Consider the following 17747-nt stretch of genomic DNA (forward strand, 5'->3'; position numbering starts at 1 on the left):
TTTTTTGCCCTGGAATCTACTGTCCTGGTTCTCTGCTCAGTCCCCTTTTTGAACCGGCGAATGGGCGACTTCCCGTGGCTCCGATCGCCAGCCAAAAGGGCACCCGGACTGGTGTATTTTGTATGGAGAACCACGGCTCCGGGGCGCCGACAAAGCAGCCGCGCGGGACAAAGCAGCGGCGCCGGCCAGCACAGCCGCGCTGGCCGAAACAGCCGCGCTGGCGACCGTGGAGCTCCTCCGCCCGGGAATTTCCTGGTCTGTGGGCAATAAAAACGCGGCGTCCACTCACGCGTCCACTCACCCTCTGCGCTTTCACTGGGAGCTGCAATCCTGAGCTGTTCCTAAATGGCCATCTTGGATCGGTCGCCACAGAACCTTCTTACAGCTCTCCTTCACTTCCTGTGTTGCCATGGTGCTAAGTCTGAGTTTGGGGTCACCAAGACCCCAAGATGTTCTTTTTAGAAATGGCATAAAGTACTCAATAGCTGTTAGATATTAGTGTTGATCAATTAGATGATAAACTAAAAATCCAAATAATCCTCACAGACAAAAATGAACTAAAACCAGAAGGATGAACTGTAATAACAGGGGAGCACATGTCCTGCTTGCTCACACTGACAGTGCTCCAATGAGCAGGGTTTTCCAATTAGCTACACAATGTGCACTAACTATACGTATTAGTTGAGGCTACATTTAGGCTCAACTCATCTGTATAAAGATACAGCAGGTGGTCTTTTGTTTGGCCACGCCTTCCTTCCATGCTGTTATCTAAGGTGAGTGGTGCCCACAGTACAGCTGTATACCCACCACCTGTTTTGTCATAACCACCATGAGGGTGTCTCGAAAGACTTGGTCTAATGTCTTGACAAGATCAAAGCACATTACTGCCCCACTGGATTGTCATGTGAATGCTATGTGTCCTCTGATCCAACAACAGTACAGGGGCAGGGAATGGATCTGAAACTTGGTAAGAGAGGCTGTAGGAACAACTACTATCTCGTGGTAGATGACGCAGATGGAAACACTTTCTCATCCCATAGCATTCCTATCTTGACCTGTTGGGGAGGACTTTCTGGCAATGGAAGGCCTGGCAATTCCCACCTGATCTTCTTCCCTGCCCTCACCCTCTTCCCCATGGAATGAGGTACAATTTCTCTGATTGGTGAGACTGAGCAAAGGTGCTGGGTGTGCACAGCCCTGCCTGTTCTTGTTCTCTCCCTAGAACTTGCCTGTGAGCCCGTACTCTGGGCTTCTCTAAGCAGTATAGAAAGAGGTAGCTTCTGCTCCAGGGGTCCCTGAAGTGTGCCGGCACTCCTGCCCATAAATGGGTAGGTGGACAAAGAGCCTTCCTGTAGACATGATTCCAATCATGAGGTCTAAGGGCTGGACTGTAGGGAGTGGGTGGGAGGCCTGAACTGGCTGCAGCCTCAGCAGCCACAGCCAGCATCTGAGTTCCAACATGACCCCTGTTTCTGCTTAAATGGCTCACACACTCAGTCAGTGTGGCAGGAGCCTGCTGCCTATGTCAGACCCATCTAAGTAAATGGAAATGCGGGACAAGATCCTAATCCTAGGGAGAAAAGGCCAGGTTGGCTGAGGTGGAAGAGGTACTGACAGCCTCAAGTTGGCACAGCCCTGAACAGCCTTGGCTTCAGCTTGTTTTAAGAGAATGGTCACATGTAGGTTCAGTTCACCCCATAGACTGCAAGGTTTCATTCTAAATAAAACTGGACCAATTACCCATGATCACGTATTTAAAAATAACTTCTACCTGAGAAGTAAAGGTGGATTATTTGGGATAAAACTCATTAAGAAGTCTGTTTACAGTTCCCTACCCCAGCCCCTGCCTGATAAACAGAGTAAGTTAGAAAACATACACACACACTTGTTTATGTACACACAAACATTACCTTCAAATTAGAGAAGTGTGGGCAAGTCATACATTTTTTTTACAGTGAGTGACCAAAATACAGAGTTAAAATTAAAAAGTTCCCAATGTTATCTATAGTCTGTCAAGTTTTCTGCTCATCCTGCCTTGCCACTTGCTTATATGGACTTTGTGCCCTGCCAGTGGCCCTGCAAAAGTGCTAAGCACAGGTATCTGGAAGAAACTAAACGACAAGGCTGGTTTGTCAGACTCCACGGCTCTCTGGCCAGTCACACTGCTGCAAGCCAAATAAAGTCTGGCAAGCTATTTATTTTTCAATCTCCTGGAAATAGGTGTCTTGGCTGATGAAAGAAACATGAATTAATTAGGGGAACTCACTGTGCTTGTATGGAGTTTTCTTCTGAAGTACCTTTTCATCTATTTAATAAGGGTCTATTTGATTGCCACAGTAACCCAGTGAGGTAAGTAGGAAATTGCTATTAACCATATTTTAGAGAAGAAACCAGAGTCCTAAGAGTTTAAACAATCTTTCCCAAAGAAATGCACACAGACAAGAGTGCCAGGGCTGGCACTCAAGGCATTTGTTCTTTGTCTCATTTTTTTTTTTTTTTTTTTTTTTTAGCTCTTCCACTTTAATTTTTTAAGGTTCAATAAAAATATGACAAAGGAGATTGCCAAGGTGTGTTTAGGATGGTAAACTAGGCCTTCCAGGAACATAAGGCAGGATGATAAAACCTTTTAGGTTCCACGACTGGCAGAAAATACGAACAAACACCTCTGTAAACAGAGTGGCAAGAATAACTCTCTAGAGAGGGTTGTCACGCCTCTGAATGTGAGCTGACTGCAAAGTGGAACCCCCAAACGACTTATTTCCTCCAATCTTGGAATCTAGTTCCATGTTCTCCAAAACCACTTGACTCTATGCACAGTGAGTGAACACAGCCCACTCACTGCATGGGAGGAGTCTTGGCTTCTTCATCAGCACAGCTCAGCCAATATTCTGAAAAGTTTGTTGTTTCCCAGATGAGAAAGAGCAGTTTCATACTGGAGAAACCTAGGAACACCACCTTAATCCAGTAACTAAAGTTAACATCACCAGTAAGTAAACAAACTAACATTATAGTCTCCTAATATGAGGTACTAAGAAGGACCCAACACCTCTGCCACGAGATTCCTGCCCAAAGAACACAACCTGAATGTAATTGGAGGAAACATCAGGCCTATCCAAACTGAAGGACAGTCCTCAAAACGACTAGCCTGTATTCTTCAGAAATTTCAAGATCAGAAAAAAGAAAGGCTGAGGATCTGTTTCAGTTGAAAGAAAACTAAGGAGAGGAGACAACTAAATGCAATGTGGGACTCTGGATTGGACCCTGGACCAGGAAAAAAAATGATACAAAAAAATTGTATTGGGCCGGGCGTGGTGGCTCACACCTCCAGCACTTTGAGAGGCTGAGGCAGGCGGATCACTTAAGGTCAGGAGTTCGAGACCAGCCTGGCAAACATGGTGAGTGAAACTCCTTTTCTACTAAAAATACAAAAATTAGCTGAGTGTAGTGGTGTGCCCCTGTAATCCCGGCTACTCAGGAGGCTGAGGCAGGAGAATCGCCTGAACCTGGGAGGCAGAGGTTGCAGTGTGCCAAGATCGTGTCACAGCACTCCAGCCTGGGCCACAGAGTGAGAATCTGTCACAAAAAAAACAGAATCTTATTGGGATACCTGGCAAAAGTTGCACATACATTATAAATTAAGTAACAATACCAAGTTAAACTTTCTGATTTCCATAACAATGGAAAACAACATCTTCCTTCTTAGGGGCAAAGGGGTATGATGTCTGCAAGTTACTGTCAAACGGTTCTGGGAGAAATCTGTCTATGTGTGTCTGTGTGTGCATCTATGGAGGATGAATGTAAGAGACTGTGCAAGACTGAGTGAGGGTGATAGAGGATGAGACGGATGACATAAATGTGGCTACACGTTAATACAGGATATAAGGTATGCAAGAAAGAGTTCTTTGTTCTAGTGATTCTTTTGCAAGGTTAAAATCATTTCAGAATTAAAAAGCTTTGGTCTAAACTAAAATGATCCTTTGATAAGACTAAAAAATACAGGACTGAGTGAGTATACAGGTATGGTTGCAAGGAGGGGATATCACTTGACATTTTCTTTTTTTTTTTTTTTTTTTTTTTTTTTTTTTGGAGACGGAGTTTCGCTCTTGTTACCCAGGCTGGAGTGCAATGGCGCGATCTCGGCTCACCGCAACCTCCGCCTCCCGGGTTCAGGCAATTCTCCTGCCCCAGCCTCCTGAGTTGCTGGGATTACAGGCATGCGCCACCATGCCCAGCTAATTTTTTTTTTGTATTTTTAGTAGAGACGGGGTTTCACCATGTTGACCAGGATGGTCTCGATCTCTTGACCTCGTGATCCACCCGCCTCGGCCTCCCACAGTGCTGGGATTACAGGCTTGAGCCACCGCACCCGGCCTCACTTGACATTTTCAATTACTCTCTTCAAGAAAAATTTCAGATAAGAATGTAAAAGCCTACTGGAGAATGATGTGGTGGCAAAAACAGCAGTTAAATTGCCCTTGAGGGAGCCTGCTCTGCTGTAGATGCTTATCTGTGGGAGGGGATAACCAAGCCACATATGGGAAGGGCAACCAGGATCCATTAAATGTCCTCAGCCACCAAAGGAATACCAAAGCTCCCTGGGAGGGAGCTTTCCATGGGCCTGTGATTTGGAGTAAAGTGGGAGGTACCACTTTGGGCCATCCAGACACCTTTATCCTAATTTTTTCCCTCATATGGAAGATGTTTTGTTTTCTATACATACATGATAAAGTAAAATCAAACTAGGTCCCTGATACAAAACTGATCTCAGCTATGATCTACCTCTGGAAGTAATTATCTTTGGCACGCTGAGTTTTCCAAAGATGGCCACAGTAATATTTCCCATCCCATATGGATCTTATCTTTTGAGTTTCTCTCTCCATCCCACTGAATCTAGGTTGGCCCGACTGCTTTGATCTTTAAAATATGGCAGACAAGTAAGGCTGTGCCAACTCAGGGCATAGACCTTCACTGGCCTGACAGCTTTTGCTTCCTGCCCCAAAAGATGCTCGATCATGGGGCCATTTCTTGTTGGAACTCAGCCACTGTCAGAAGCCTAAGCCATACAGAGAAGCCACAGTAGGCACTCTGGTTTAACAGCTTCAGCTGAGCTCCCAGCCAACAGCTATCATCAACTGCCAGGTGGGAAAATGGCCCATCTTGAACCTCCAGCTCAGCTGAGCTCTAGGTAACTGCAGCTCCAGTCAACACTGGACTGCAATGGCATGGAAGACCTTGTGTAACCCAAGTCAACCCATAGAGCAACTGCACAAAAGATCCCAAGAGAGAACCTCCCAGTAAGCCCAAGTCACACAACTGTGAAAATGAATAATAAATTATTGTTTAAGCAACTCAATTTTGGGGGCTTTGTTACAGTAGCAATAGATAACTGAAATATTACCTATCATAATGACCAAACTGATTTACAATATATTTCTAAGAATATAAACCCATTAGAGAATATTTCATGCTGAAAACCTAGAAGTACAGGTAGCATCAACACTCAGAGGCAGAGACAGGCTGGACAAATCCACTTGGCCACATTGGATTTCTTTTCTCTAGGTTATAGGAACAAAGTTATGCTCCATCCATGTCTTTCAGGGTGTTGCAGAATCTAGTTTTCTAAAACCCATGCAAGTACTCAACGATGAAAACAATAAAAATAAACTTGACTGCTTAAAAGAACAATGCTATTAACATGCACAGTCACCCAACAGTGGCTTAAATCTGAGATCAGGCAGGAGAACAATGCACTATTAGAGCTTAGGAGGTCACAGGAAAAGGGACCATTAATAACATGACCTGCCTGGGATTCTGGATGGGGGAGTTCAAAGGGTCTAATTAAGCCCCCTTTCAAAGCCACATCATTTCCAGTGTGTTTTTAAAATCACACACTTGGTCTGCACAGAAGGAATGTCAAAAATATCAGTTTTGGTGGGGGTTTGTTTCGTGTGTGGCACCATTCTAAAAAGTAAGTCTTTCTCTTTTACTATCTTTTTTCAACAATGAGTGTGCAAGAGAATATTTATGCAACATGTAAGGTATAAAGAATGATATAAATGGTCAGGTGCAGTGGCTCACAGCTGTAATCACAGCACTTTGAGAGGCCAAGGCGGATGCATCACTTGAGGTCAGGAGTTCAAAACCAGCCTGGCCAATATGGTGAAGCCCCATCTCTACTAATATATAACAATTAGCCAGATGTGGTGGTATGTGCCTGTAATCCCAGCTACTTGGGAGGCTGAGGCAGGAAAATTGCTTGAACCTGTGGGGCAAAGGTTGCAGTGAGCCAAGACTGTGCCACTGCATTCCAGCCTGGGTGACAGAGTGAGACCCTGTCTCCAAAAAAAAAGAATGATATAACTAGCCAGGCACAGTGGCTCGCACCTGTAATCCCAGCACTGCTGGCTTCCCTACTTTTGAGGTTTAGGAACTCAGACTGGCTTCCTTGGTCCTCAGCTTGCAGATGGTCTATTGTGGGACTTCACCTTGTGATCGTGTAGTTAACATTCCTTAATAAACTCCCCTTCATATATACATCTATCTTATTAGTTTTGTCCCTCTGGAGAATCCTGACTAATACAGGCTGTTTCCCTTTCTTATCGTTTGTGTATTCACTGGAGTAGCACTTTTAATTTCCTTCAATAAATTTTCCTTTGCATTCATGACTTGGCTAACTGGTCCCAGAGGCCTAGCCTTCAGCCCATGTCAGCTTTTGATGTTGACTTCCTCACTAAGCTCAATCATTTCTAGCTTTTGATTTAAAGTGAGAGATGTGTGGCTCTTCCTTTCACCTGAACTCTAAGAGGCCTTTGTTGGGTTAATTGGCCTCATTTCAATATTACTCTGTCTCACGGAATAGAGAGATCGGAGGACAGGGAGACGAGGGAATGACCTGTCAGTGGAGCTGCCAGAACACACACATTAAGTTTGCCATCTTATATGGATACAATTCATGGCACTCCAAAACAATTATAACAGTAACATCAAAGATCATTGATCACAGATCACCATAATGGATATAATAATAATGTTTGGATATTTTGAGAATTACCAAAATGTGACACAGAGACAAGAAGTGAGCACACACTATTGGAAAAATGGCACTGATAGACATGCTCAATGCAGGGTTGCCACAAACCTTCAATTTGTTAAAAAAGAAACAAATAACCAGTATGTGCAAAGCACAAAATACAACAAAACTAGGTATACCCATAATTCTCATTTCTATAGAAGATACTACCATTTACAATAATAAAGATGAAACTTGCAAGCTAGTACTACAGGGACCATAAGTCCAAATTCCAGCAAGAGAGAGAGGGTGGAACCTGTAAAAGTCTCAGCATAAACTAGGCTTTTCTTTCTATTAATGTAAATGTCCCAAATTAACACTAGAGTAATGATGCATGGTGGAAGCTGAAAAAGGCTCAGAAATAAGACAGAGGGAAAGGGATCATGGAGCCCACGTAATACATTTAAAGAGGAGGTAAGATAACAATACCATCACCAAAGATGGGCAATATTCGCACAGAAAGGTTGCAATGAACTAAAAACAAAGAAAGAAAAGCAGGCTTTTAATTCAGTAATGTGCTATGGATTTTCCTTACGGAGGACAAACACATCAATAGCAGGTATTAGTAGTGTATCAAAACCATAGTGATCTCCAAAAAAATATTAATAGTAGTGAAAAAGTTTGTTAGAAAGCAACACATTGGGAATTTAAGAGCTGATGTCATCTTGAAATATTTTTGACAAATTTGCAAGTGTTCATTAAATTTGTATTTTATCTGACATTCTCTGAACTAAACTGATCACTGAATAAGGTTTATATGATTCTCTCTATATAAAAACTTTCCTATTTTCCCAAATTAAATCCTATTTCTCTTTCTTTCTCTGTCCTACTAAAGATGGTTTCCACTGTCCTACTGGACTGAGTTATTTACTGAGTCACTCTTGTCAGTTACTGTCAGTAAAATATTTTAATGACTTAAGACCTTGGTGGTCACACGGTTATTGTACATTTTTCAGTTACATGGTTTCAATGGTGAGTTTACCTAGTTCCTAACAAAAATTAGCTGCGCATGGTGGTGCATAGTACATGGGCATGGAGTTACTTGGGAGACTGAGGCGGGGGGATCACCTGAGCCTAGGAGTTGGAGGCTATAGTGTGCTGTGATTATGCCTGTGAACAGTCACTGCACTCCAGGCCTGGGAAACACAACAATACCCCATCTCTTAAACACACACACACACACACACACACTTGCTTCATTAAAACACTGCTGATCATGGCTGACAAGTTATTATTGTATCTCCATTAAAGAGAGAGACAACAAGGTGGGGGAGAAGGGTGACTATGTGAGGAGGAACCCAAGCCCAATGCAATCACTTAAAGCTAAATGCAACTGGAGGAAAAAGAAGAATACCAGAAAAGCAAAACGGGATTCATGGACCTAAAGAGAAAATGCTGAATGCATCATCTTGGTAAATAAAAGTCCCAGACGCACTGGGGTCCCTTAGCAAAGGATCTTTCACCCAGAAGATACACAGAGAGTCAAGCCAGGTAACTCCAAGTCCAGCATTTCTCTCACTGAGCTCTTCTGGCTGGCCATGCCTTATGGGGAGCAGGAGCTGCAACACGGGATGGCACAAAGCCCTAGCAAACTGACTCACAACAGTCAGACTGTCCGGCAAAGGAGAGAGATGCTTACTTGGATATCACAGGAGAAGACGGTCTCTTAGGAATGCTTCCAGAAAGCTCGCATCTTCTCAGAGGGGACCCGAAATTCACAGTGGGAAGAGAAGTTGCTGTTCGTTGCCCCCGCTTTACCTTCTCCACCTGTAGGGGACATAGGATAGCCACAGTCCATGACTGGCAATACTTTCACAATTTATAAGAATAACTCCCCAGATGGAACAATGCACGGCTTTCAGAGGGATCGATATGAAGCTATAATGCATCACATAACAGGCATCTTTGCAGGGAGACATGATGAGGTCATCACATTCACATTATCCAGTTAAAAAAAAAAACAGCCTCAAAATACAAAGATTTCCTTCTCCTAGTTATCTTTCAAAGAGTTAAGAACAGAACCATATTATAGTCCTGGACATATAGGAACTGAAAAGAGTGCAAAGATGTAAAATCACTACAAAAATTATAGGTGGGTAAAAATGTGGTTATAACTTCCAAGACAGTGAGCTGTGGCCCCTGATGGTATACATGGCATAATGGGGTTTGCAACCCTACCCAGTCCTGTAGGTCTTCCCATTACCTCCCTTGGCAGAAAGGAACAGACATCAGTGCCTAGCCTGCAGAAAGTGCTCCACAAGGGTTAGCTCCCTTTCCTCCCTAACACACTTTTCTTCAGCAAGTCCTCATTTGGCCCCCACACTCACATCCATCAGTCCCTTTCAACACTAATCCACTGTATAGTAAAATCCAAGAGTCTAAAACAGGTACTTCTAAGACTCACGACAGATTTGAAAATAAAATGGTATTATAAAATGCAGTAGTTTTAAAATAAGTCCAGACATTATTTGGTATTCCTCCCTTCAACAGGTGAGACTTAATTCCTCTTCCCTTGAGCGTGGGCTGATCTTAGTGACTTACTTAAAGGACACTGCAGCTTCCCCCTTGCAATCTCTCTGATAGCTTGCTTGGAGGGAAGCCAGCTGTGGCATCATTTGGACACTCAAGCCGCTTTATGAACAGGCCCATGCAGTGCGGAACTAAGGCCTCCTGCCAACAGCCGTGAATGAGCCGTCTCCGAAGAGGCACAGCCATGCTTTCAGATGATGCAGCCCTGGCCAACATCTTGACCACACCTCATGAAAGACCTTGCACCAGAACCAGTAAGTCGCTCTGAATTTCTGATCCAAAGAACCCATGAGTTAATACATATTTGTTGTTTTAAGCTGCCAAGGTTTGAGGTGATTTGTTAAGTAGCAATGGGTAACTAACAAAAGTAGTGTGGCATGTATAATTTCTGAATAAATAGACACAATTGTGTATAAATAAACAGATACAACTGTTCAACATTTAATTTACTGAAAGTGCCAGTATGCCACCAAAAATGTTTAAGCTGGGCATAATAACACATGCCTGTAGTCCCAGCTACTCAAGAGGCTGAGGCAGGAGGATTACTTGAGCCCAGAAATTCAAGGTCATCCTGGGCAACATAGAAAGACCTCATCTCAAAAGAATGTTTAATGATTACTTTTGTAGGTAAAAGTTGACATAGATCCTCTGTTCTAGTTAGGTGCACAGGCAGAACTGACCCAGAATCTGATATCCGTAAAGAGGAAGACCAGGATATTTAGAACATTCCTTCTGACTCCTGTCCTCTGGAGGGCAGGCTGTGACAAGGACAGCATTAAGAATTCGCTCCAAGGTACTAAGACTTAAGAGGGTCCAAAAAGTTAAAGGATTTTCAAAGGTTGGGTAAAATTTTGAACTAAATCTATCCTTTCCTGCTTTGAGCAGTCCTGGGAGACTAATGGAAACAGAGAGCCCAGGTCAAGCACAGAAGTAATCACACCATCAGACAGAACACAGTCTGCAAAGGTGAGTGGGTGGGTGGCTTCAAACTTACCAGAGAGGCCTCTCCTCCCACAAGGGCTTCTTTCCCAACATCTCCTGTGTCAGATGTAGATGCAGATGTAGATGCAGCTTTCTTCTTCTCAATGTTTCGAGTCGGTGAAGACTTGTAAGAAGGGTTAAGAGGGCCAAGAAGAGCTAAACGAGGACAGACAGGAAATACTAGAAAGTTACAGTATAACAGCCAGAAAGACAGAGTACAGATGGGAAAAGTAGAGCAGAGAGTTGGGAAGAACACATTTCTATTAAAATATGACCTGGGCAATCAACACCACATTTTTCTGTTGTACACAGGATGGATCCCATACTCAAGTGTCCCATACTCAAGTGTCAAGTTTATTCAAGTTAATTTCAGGGGTTAAAAGTCTGTACTTTGGAGCCACAGAGACCTAGCACTGCCACCTAACAGCTGGATCTCCTTGGGCAGGTTATTTAACCTCTCCGAACATCAATTTCCTTGTGCAGAAAAGGGTTAACATAGCAGATCTGACTACTGTTCTTGGAAAGACCTGATTACATGGGTGACCCTTGGCTGGCATTAAGGAACTTAGATTTCAGGAGGGTTCCCACCATTAACTGATGGGTGTCTAAACTGTATATAAACAGTATGGTTTATACTAAGCACTTCTTTTCTTGCGGGAGTCTGGAATCTGGGTATGTGCCTGGGAGGGGATGACTATATAACCAGCTCCCAGTAAAAACCCTGGGCACTGAGTTTCTAGCTAGCTTCCCAGCCTGGCAACATTTCATACATGTTGTCACGATGTGTTGGTGGAGGAATTAAGCTCGTCCCGTGTGACTCCACTGGGAGAAGAGTCTTGCAAATCCGCACCTGGTTATCTCTGGACTTAATCCCATATACCTCTTCCATTTCCTAGTTTTTTTCATGTTTCCTCCTGCTATAATAAATCACAGCCATGCGCCAGGCATGGTGGCTCACCTGAGCTTAGGAGGTTGAGGCCAGCCTGGGCAACATGGCAAAACATCAGCTCTACAAAAAATACAAAAATTAGCTGGGCATAGGGGCACACACACTCCTGCAGTCCCGGCTACTCTGCAGGCTGAGGTGGGAGGATCGCTTGAGCCTGGAAGGTCGAGGCTGCAGTGAGTCAAGATCATGCCACTACACTCCAACCTAGGTGACAGAGCAAGATCCCATCTCAAAAAAAAAAGCTAAGAAAGAAAAAATAAGTCACAGCCACGAGTGCAACTATGCGGATTCTTCCAAGTTCTCCAGTCAATGATCACACCTGGGGAGGTCTTGGGGAACCCTGGTACAATGAATGTCAGAAATGGGAATCGCTGGAATGACCCTGATTTGCTGAAATATGGTAAAATCACATTTTGGGAAAAGGACAAAAGGGTGGAGAACAAACTTGTGGTCCCTGGGTGGCTATGAAATTATCCATAATATAAAACAGCAGCTGAGCTGTTGTGAGAGGTAAAAGTGACCTACGGAATTTAAAGATGACTGATGCAGTTCCAAGACAGTTGGCTCAATGGATCCCCCTGGCTGCTTTTGGCTGTGGTAGCTAAAGTGAGGGAAAAAGTGCAGCCCAGGTGATGCCTTTGGTTTTAGTTTTTTCTTCCAAGTGACAATGGGATATAACTTCCTCACTGTTTGCCAGCAGTGGGTGGGTTGGAATTTAAACTCCAAATATTACAACCAGGACAAGTCTCTATAATAGGTTTTTCTGCTATGGCTTTTGTCTAATGGAGCCTCTGGAAAAAGGGAGATGTGAAAAGATAGGCAATTTCCAGAAAAATACATGCTTTTGCAGTTCTAAAAATCGACTAGGAACCACTGCAAATATAGAATGTCCTCCATGGGACCCAAAACTATAAAAAGATCCTGGATGCTGCTAGACTGTCTGGGTCACATACAAGTGCTCACAAGACAGGGCTTGTTCTCTGATGGGACCATCAACGATCAAGCTGCTCACTGGCTCTATATTTCTGATGCAGAGTCTGATTATATCCCAAAAATGATTCCTACAAAGGCTTCAAGTCACATCACAGGAGATGTCACTCTTTTAGCCATCCCTGACAGACTGAACTCCATCCCCTCTGGGGAATGTGTCACTACTGTTAATGTTTTGTGCTTAATTTTCTAGAGTAGCTGCAGTTTGTAATAGACTGAGATCCTGACTATATTTCTTCTGCCTTTCTCTCACTACACGTCAGTAAAGCAATTTATTAAATGCAGCTGTCACTGGAAAGGGATTGATATTTTCTAGGCTGCTCACTGGATAAACGATAAAGATGAAAGGGCTCAGAGGTGATACAAACCTACTTTAAAATGTTTTGAAAATTTAGGATTTTAACCTAATACTTACACAATATATCTCTCTGGTTAAGTTGGATAAAAATGGGTTTTAAAAAAATGCTTTTGTCCTTTCTTTGAAAGGTCTGGGTGAGACTGGGGGATGATTAAGAAAATGTAGTTTTGATTATTGAATAGGACATGGAGACAAACAACAAAATCCAACACCTGGGGTGATATAGGGATAGGGAAGGACAGTTGTGTTCTGTTTTCCATAACTGCTCCTGGAAGCTCTCTCCTTCTTCCGTGCTGAAAGCACCTTGGACTCAGACCCATGGCTGAGCCTAGATGGCACATGACAGCATGACTATGAGCCTGTAGGGGTGGGGCCAGCTCCTGCATGTCTCCACAGGACACCTCCAGATTCCATCTGCACTTGCCAGGAAGATGAAGTAGGGTCACTGACAGAACTGTTTGGGACTGATGGCCTCAGGCAGCCCCCATAAAACCTGGGACTGAGCTGAATTACCTGCACTGGACTGAGCACCCTGAGGCACGAGGCACCACAGCAGGAGCCACGCTGCAGACTGCCTGACCAATGATACCCTGCTGGCGTACCCTGACATCTTCAACTCTGTTTCCAGGGAACCACATAAGCCCATGGGGATCATACTTCCTGTGTGCATGCCATGATTATCACGACACTGCCTCAGCCGGGGAAGGCATTCAGGTCAGTTTCAACTTACTGGCCAGAGCTGTTCTGGGCTGGAGTTGATGCCACGGGCCAGGTAAAAAGATTCATACAGCAACTGATGGAGGAGGCCATCTGGCTGCCTCAAACAGACATTTCTGAGGCCAGTGCAGTGGCTTATACCTGAAATCCCAGCACCTTGGGAGGCTGAGATGGGAGGATTGCTTGAGTCCCAGAGTTTGAGACCAACCTGGGCAACACAGGGAGACCCCATCTCTAAAAAAAAAATATAGCTAGGTTTGTAGCGCACACCTGTAGTCGCAGATACTCGGGAGGCTTAGGTGGGATGATCACGTAAGCCCAGGAGGTTAAGGATGCAGTGAGCCATGATCATGCCACTGCACTCCAGCGTGGGTAAGAGCAACAGAGCAAGACCTTGTCTTCACAAAAAGAAAAAGAAAAGAAAGAGAAAAAAGAAAAAGATGGACCTTCTGGTTAATTAGATTTGCTTTAACTGCTAAGTCCAGAACTCCTAAAGGACATAACTGAGATCAATACTGCACGATGGTCTCACCCCTTGCTGTGTATGGCCCTACTGAAAAATTTCCCGTAAAGACACCTTGGCCGAGTGTCAAGTGGATGAGCTGCGCAAAAACAGTTAACATAGCAGGCCTGACTGCTGTCCCTAGAAAGGCCTGCTTACAAGGTTAGCCCTTGGCCGCCACCTAGAAACTTAGATCTTGGGAAGGTCCTCCCTTTAACTGATGAGTGGCTCACTGGGCATAAACAAACAACATGGTGTATATTGAACACCTGCTTTCCTTCCGGGAACCTGGAATTTGGGTATGTGCTGGGCAAGGGGTGCACGTGACCAGCCCCCTGTAAAAACCATGGGCGCTGAGTCTCTAAAAAGCTTCCCTGGTTGGCAACATTTCATATTTCATACATGTTGTCACAACTCATTGCTGGGGTGAACGGTGTCCTGAGTGACTCCACTGGAGAGGACTCTGGAAGCTTGTACTTGGTCTTCCCTGGACTTTGTCCCATGTGCCTTTCCCCTTTGCTGACTTTGCTTACATTCTTTCATTGGGGATCCTGTGAGTCTTCCTAGCAAATAAGTGATCCTGGAGTTGCTCTTAGGGACCCCCAACATTTTCATTATCCTCAAAATGGGGTACTTCCTACTTGCTAGGTGTTTTTGAGATATAACTCACATACCATAAAATTCACCCTTTAAAAAGTATACAGGACAGGCATGGAGCCTCACACCTGCAATCCTAGCACTTTGGGAGGCTGAGGCAGATGGTTCGTGCTTGAGCCCAAGAGTTGGAGACCGGCCTGAGCAACAGACAAAGTGAGACCCTGTCCCTACAAAGAATCCAAAAAATTAGCCAGGCATGGTGACATGTACCTGTAGTCCCAGCTATTTGGGAAGCTGAGGTAAAGGGCAGGCTTGGAGTTCGAGGCTTTAGTGAGTTATAATCACATCACTGCATTACACCCAGGGCAAAAGAGCAAGACCTTGTCTTTATTTTATATTTATATATAAATATATATATATATATATATATAATATATATAAATACACAAATATATTTATGTTTATATACAAATATATATAAATATATATTTATTATACATATATATCTAATAAATATATACACATACATACACACGCACAATTTGAGGTTTCTAGTACATTCACAAGGTTGTGGAACCATAACCACAGTCTACTTCTACAACATTTTCAAGATTCCTCAAAGAAACTTGTCCATTAAGCAGTCACTCCCCTTCCCTCCTTCCTCCAGTCTCTGATAACCACCATCTACTGTCCATAGAGATGGATTTTCCTATTTCAGACATTTCACATAAATAGAAGCATACAATTTGTGGTCTTCTGTGACTGGCTTATTTCACTTGGCATCATATTTTCAAGGTACATCCATCTTGTGGCATGTATCTGTATTTTTTTATTTTATTTTTTTTTTGAGATGGGAGTCTCACTCTGTCGCCTAGGCTGGAGTGCAGTGGTGCGATCTCAGCTCACTACAGCCTCCACCTCCTGGACTCAAGCAATTCTCCTGTTTCAGCCTCCTCAGTAGCTGCGATTACAGCTATGTGCCATCACATCCAGCTAATTTTTGTATTTTTAGTAGAGACAGAGTTTCACCATGTTGACCACGCCGGTCTCAAACTCCTGACCTTGGGTGAACCACCCACCTCGGCTTCCCAAAGTGCTGGCATTATAGGCATGAGGTGCCGTCACTGGCCTGTATTGCTTTTTTACAGCTGAATAATATTCTACTTTATGGGTATATCACATTTTGTTTATCTATTCATCCACTGAAGGACATTTGAGTTGTTTCCACTTTGTGGCTATTGTGAATAAGTTTTTGTGCGAATATATGTTTTTATTTTCCTTGGCTGTATACCTAGGAGTGGAATTGCTGAGTCATATGGGAACTCTATGCTTAAGTTTTTAAGGAACTGTCAGGCCGTGTTCCACAGAAGCTGCATCATTTTACATTCCCACCAGCAGTGTGTGAGGGAAGAGTGTCTCCACCTCCTCCCCTTTAAAAAAAAATTCTAGTCATCCTAGTGGGTGTGAAGTGGCATCTCACTCTGGTTTTGATTTTCATTTCCCTAATGATTAATGATGTTGAGCATCTTATGTACTTATTAGCTGTCTGTATAACTTATTTGCCTAAACAGTATAACTCTTTGGAAGCAACTACAACTAGGCAGAAATTTTATGTCATTTATGTATCATCACACTGAGTACACTATCTTGGGAATAGAGAGCAGATCTGACCTTAGGTGGACACAGTACTGCTCATTTGCAAACAAAGAGAATGCCAGCCCCCATGAATCATGACATGATGACTTGATCTGCTTTGATAAAGGCAGGGCTTTGATGGTCTGGCCCAGTGTTTCTCACACTTCAATGTGCAGGGTGGCTGGGGCCTTCCAACCAAGCTCCTAGATGCCGCTGCCATTGCTGGTCCATGGATCATCTTTTGAGTAGTGAGGCTCTAGACTTCTGTTGAGCTTTTATTCCATGCTAATCATTGTGTTATCTCATTTGTGTGCACTATCTCATTTAGTCCTCACAACAATTTAAAATAGCTCCATCTTATAGATGAGAAAACTGAGGTTTAGAGAAGTTAATTAACTTACCCAAATGGTGAGGGCTAGTGAATGGCAGAACTAGCTATGGGACTCCCCAGACTGGTCTACAGGCTATTTTGCCACAACATCTCTTAAGAAAAGTCTACTAACCTCCAGCATTCATCAAGTGGAGTTTTCTTCCCCTAAAATACATGCTCTCACTCATAAAATAATTTACTCACCTCCGTGACACTTAAAAGAAACATAAAACAGCAAAACAATTGCAGAAGATGTTATTAACCAATGAAGACGTTTCACAAAGCCAGCAAATAGGAAGCAAAATCCAAAAATTCAGGAGTAAATCCTAGGCTGACCAACACCTCTTTGGGCATTTTCCTTGGTGTTACCAGCTTAGCCTCTTTTACCTGAGTCACTGGCCTGCCCAGAGAGCCTGAATGAAGTTCTGCTTCTCGCTAAAGAAGACTGTGTAGGTGTCAACAGTCGCGAAAGAATGGCTTCCATTTCACTAAAGTACATGTGATGAGCTGAGGGATGGAATCAAATGAAAATTTTAAAAAGCAAAACTAAAACAAAACAAAATAAAACATTTAAACAACACAATGCATGGTGTAAATTAATTTTTGGGTGGCAGAACAAACGTGGAAAATAAAAATATTTGAACAAAGGATGGATTTGGAGTTCACTATAGTAAAATGAAACAAATAATGTGTCCTTTAGAGTTTGGGAGACTGCATTAATTGTCATGAGGTACCAGAATCCATTCAATATGCTACTGCGGTACAGTGACCTGTATCACTCAGAGAATTAACCCACCTCCCAGATGTAATATGGACTCAAGAAATCATTTACGGCCATGCATGGTGGCTCATGCTTGTAATCCCAGCACTTTGGGGGGCCAAGGCAGTCAGGTCATTTGAACTCAAGAGTTTGAGACCAGCCCAGGCAGCATGGCAAAACCTCATCTTTACAAAAAATAGAAAAAAATTAGCTGGGCGTGGTGGCGTGTGCCTGTAGTTCTAGCTACTCAAGGCTGAGGTGAGAGAAGGGACTGAGCCTGGGAGGCAGAG

General features: G+C 43.5%; 1 protein-coding gene across 1 annotated transcript in view; it reads right to left on the reverse strand.

The window, feature by feature from the left end:
• Positions 1-17747, reverse strand: part of MAP7D2 (MAP7 domain containing 2) — a 120457-nt gene that overhangs the window by 26283 nt on the left and 76427 nt on the right. The window contains 3 exon segments of the mRNA XM_017540662.2: positions 8709-8836; positions 10593-10759; positions 17085-17204. Of these exon segments, the coding sequence (XP_017396151.2) occupies positions 8709-8836; positions 10593-10759; positions 17085-17204 (415 nt within the window).

Source organism: Cebus imitator, unplaced genomic scaffold (genome assembly GCF_001604975.1).
Source record: "Cebus imitator isolate Cc_AM_T3 unplaced genomic scaffold, Cebus_imitator-1.0 Scaffold128, whole genome shotgun sequence".
NCBI classification, from domain to species: domain Eukaryota; kingdom Metazoa; phylum Chordata; class Mammalia; order Primates; family Cebidae; genus Cebus; species Cebus imitator.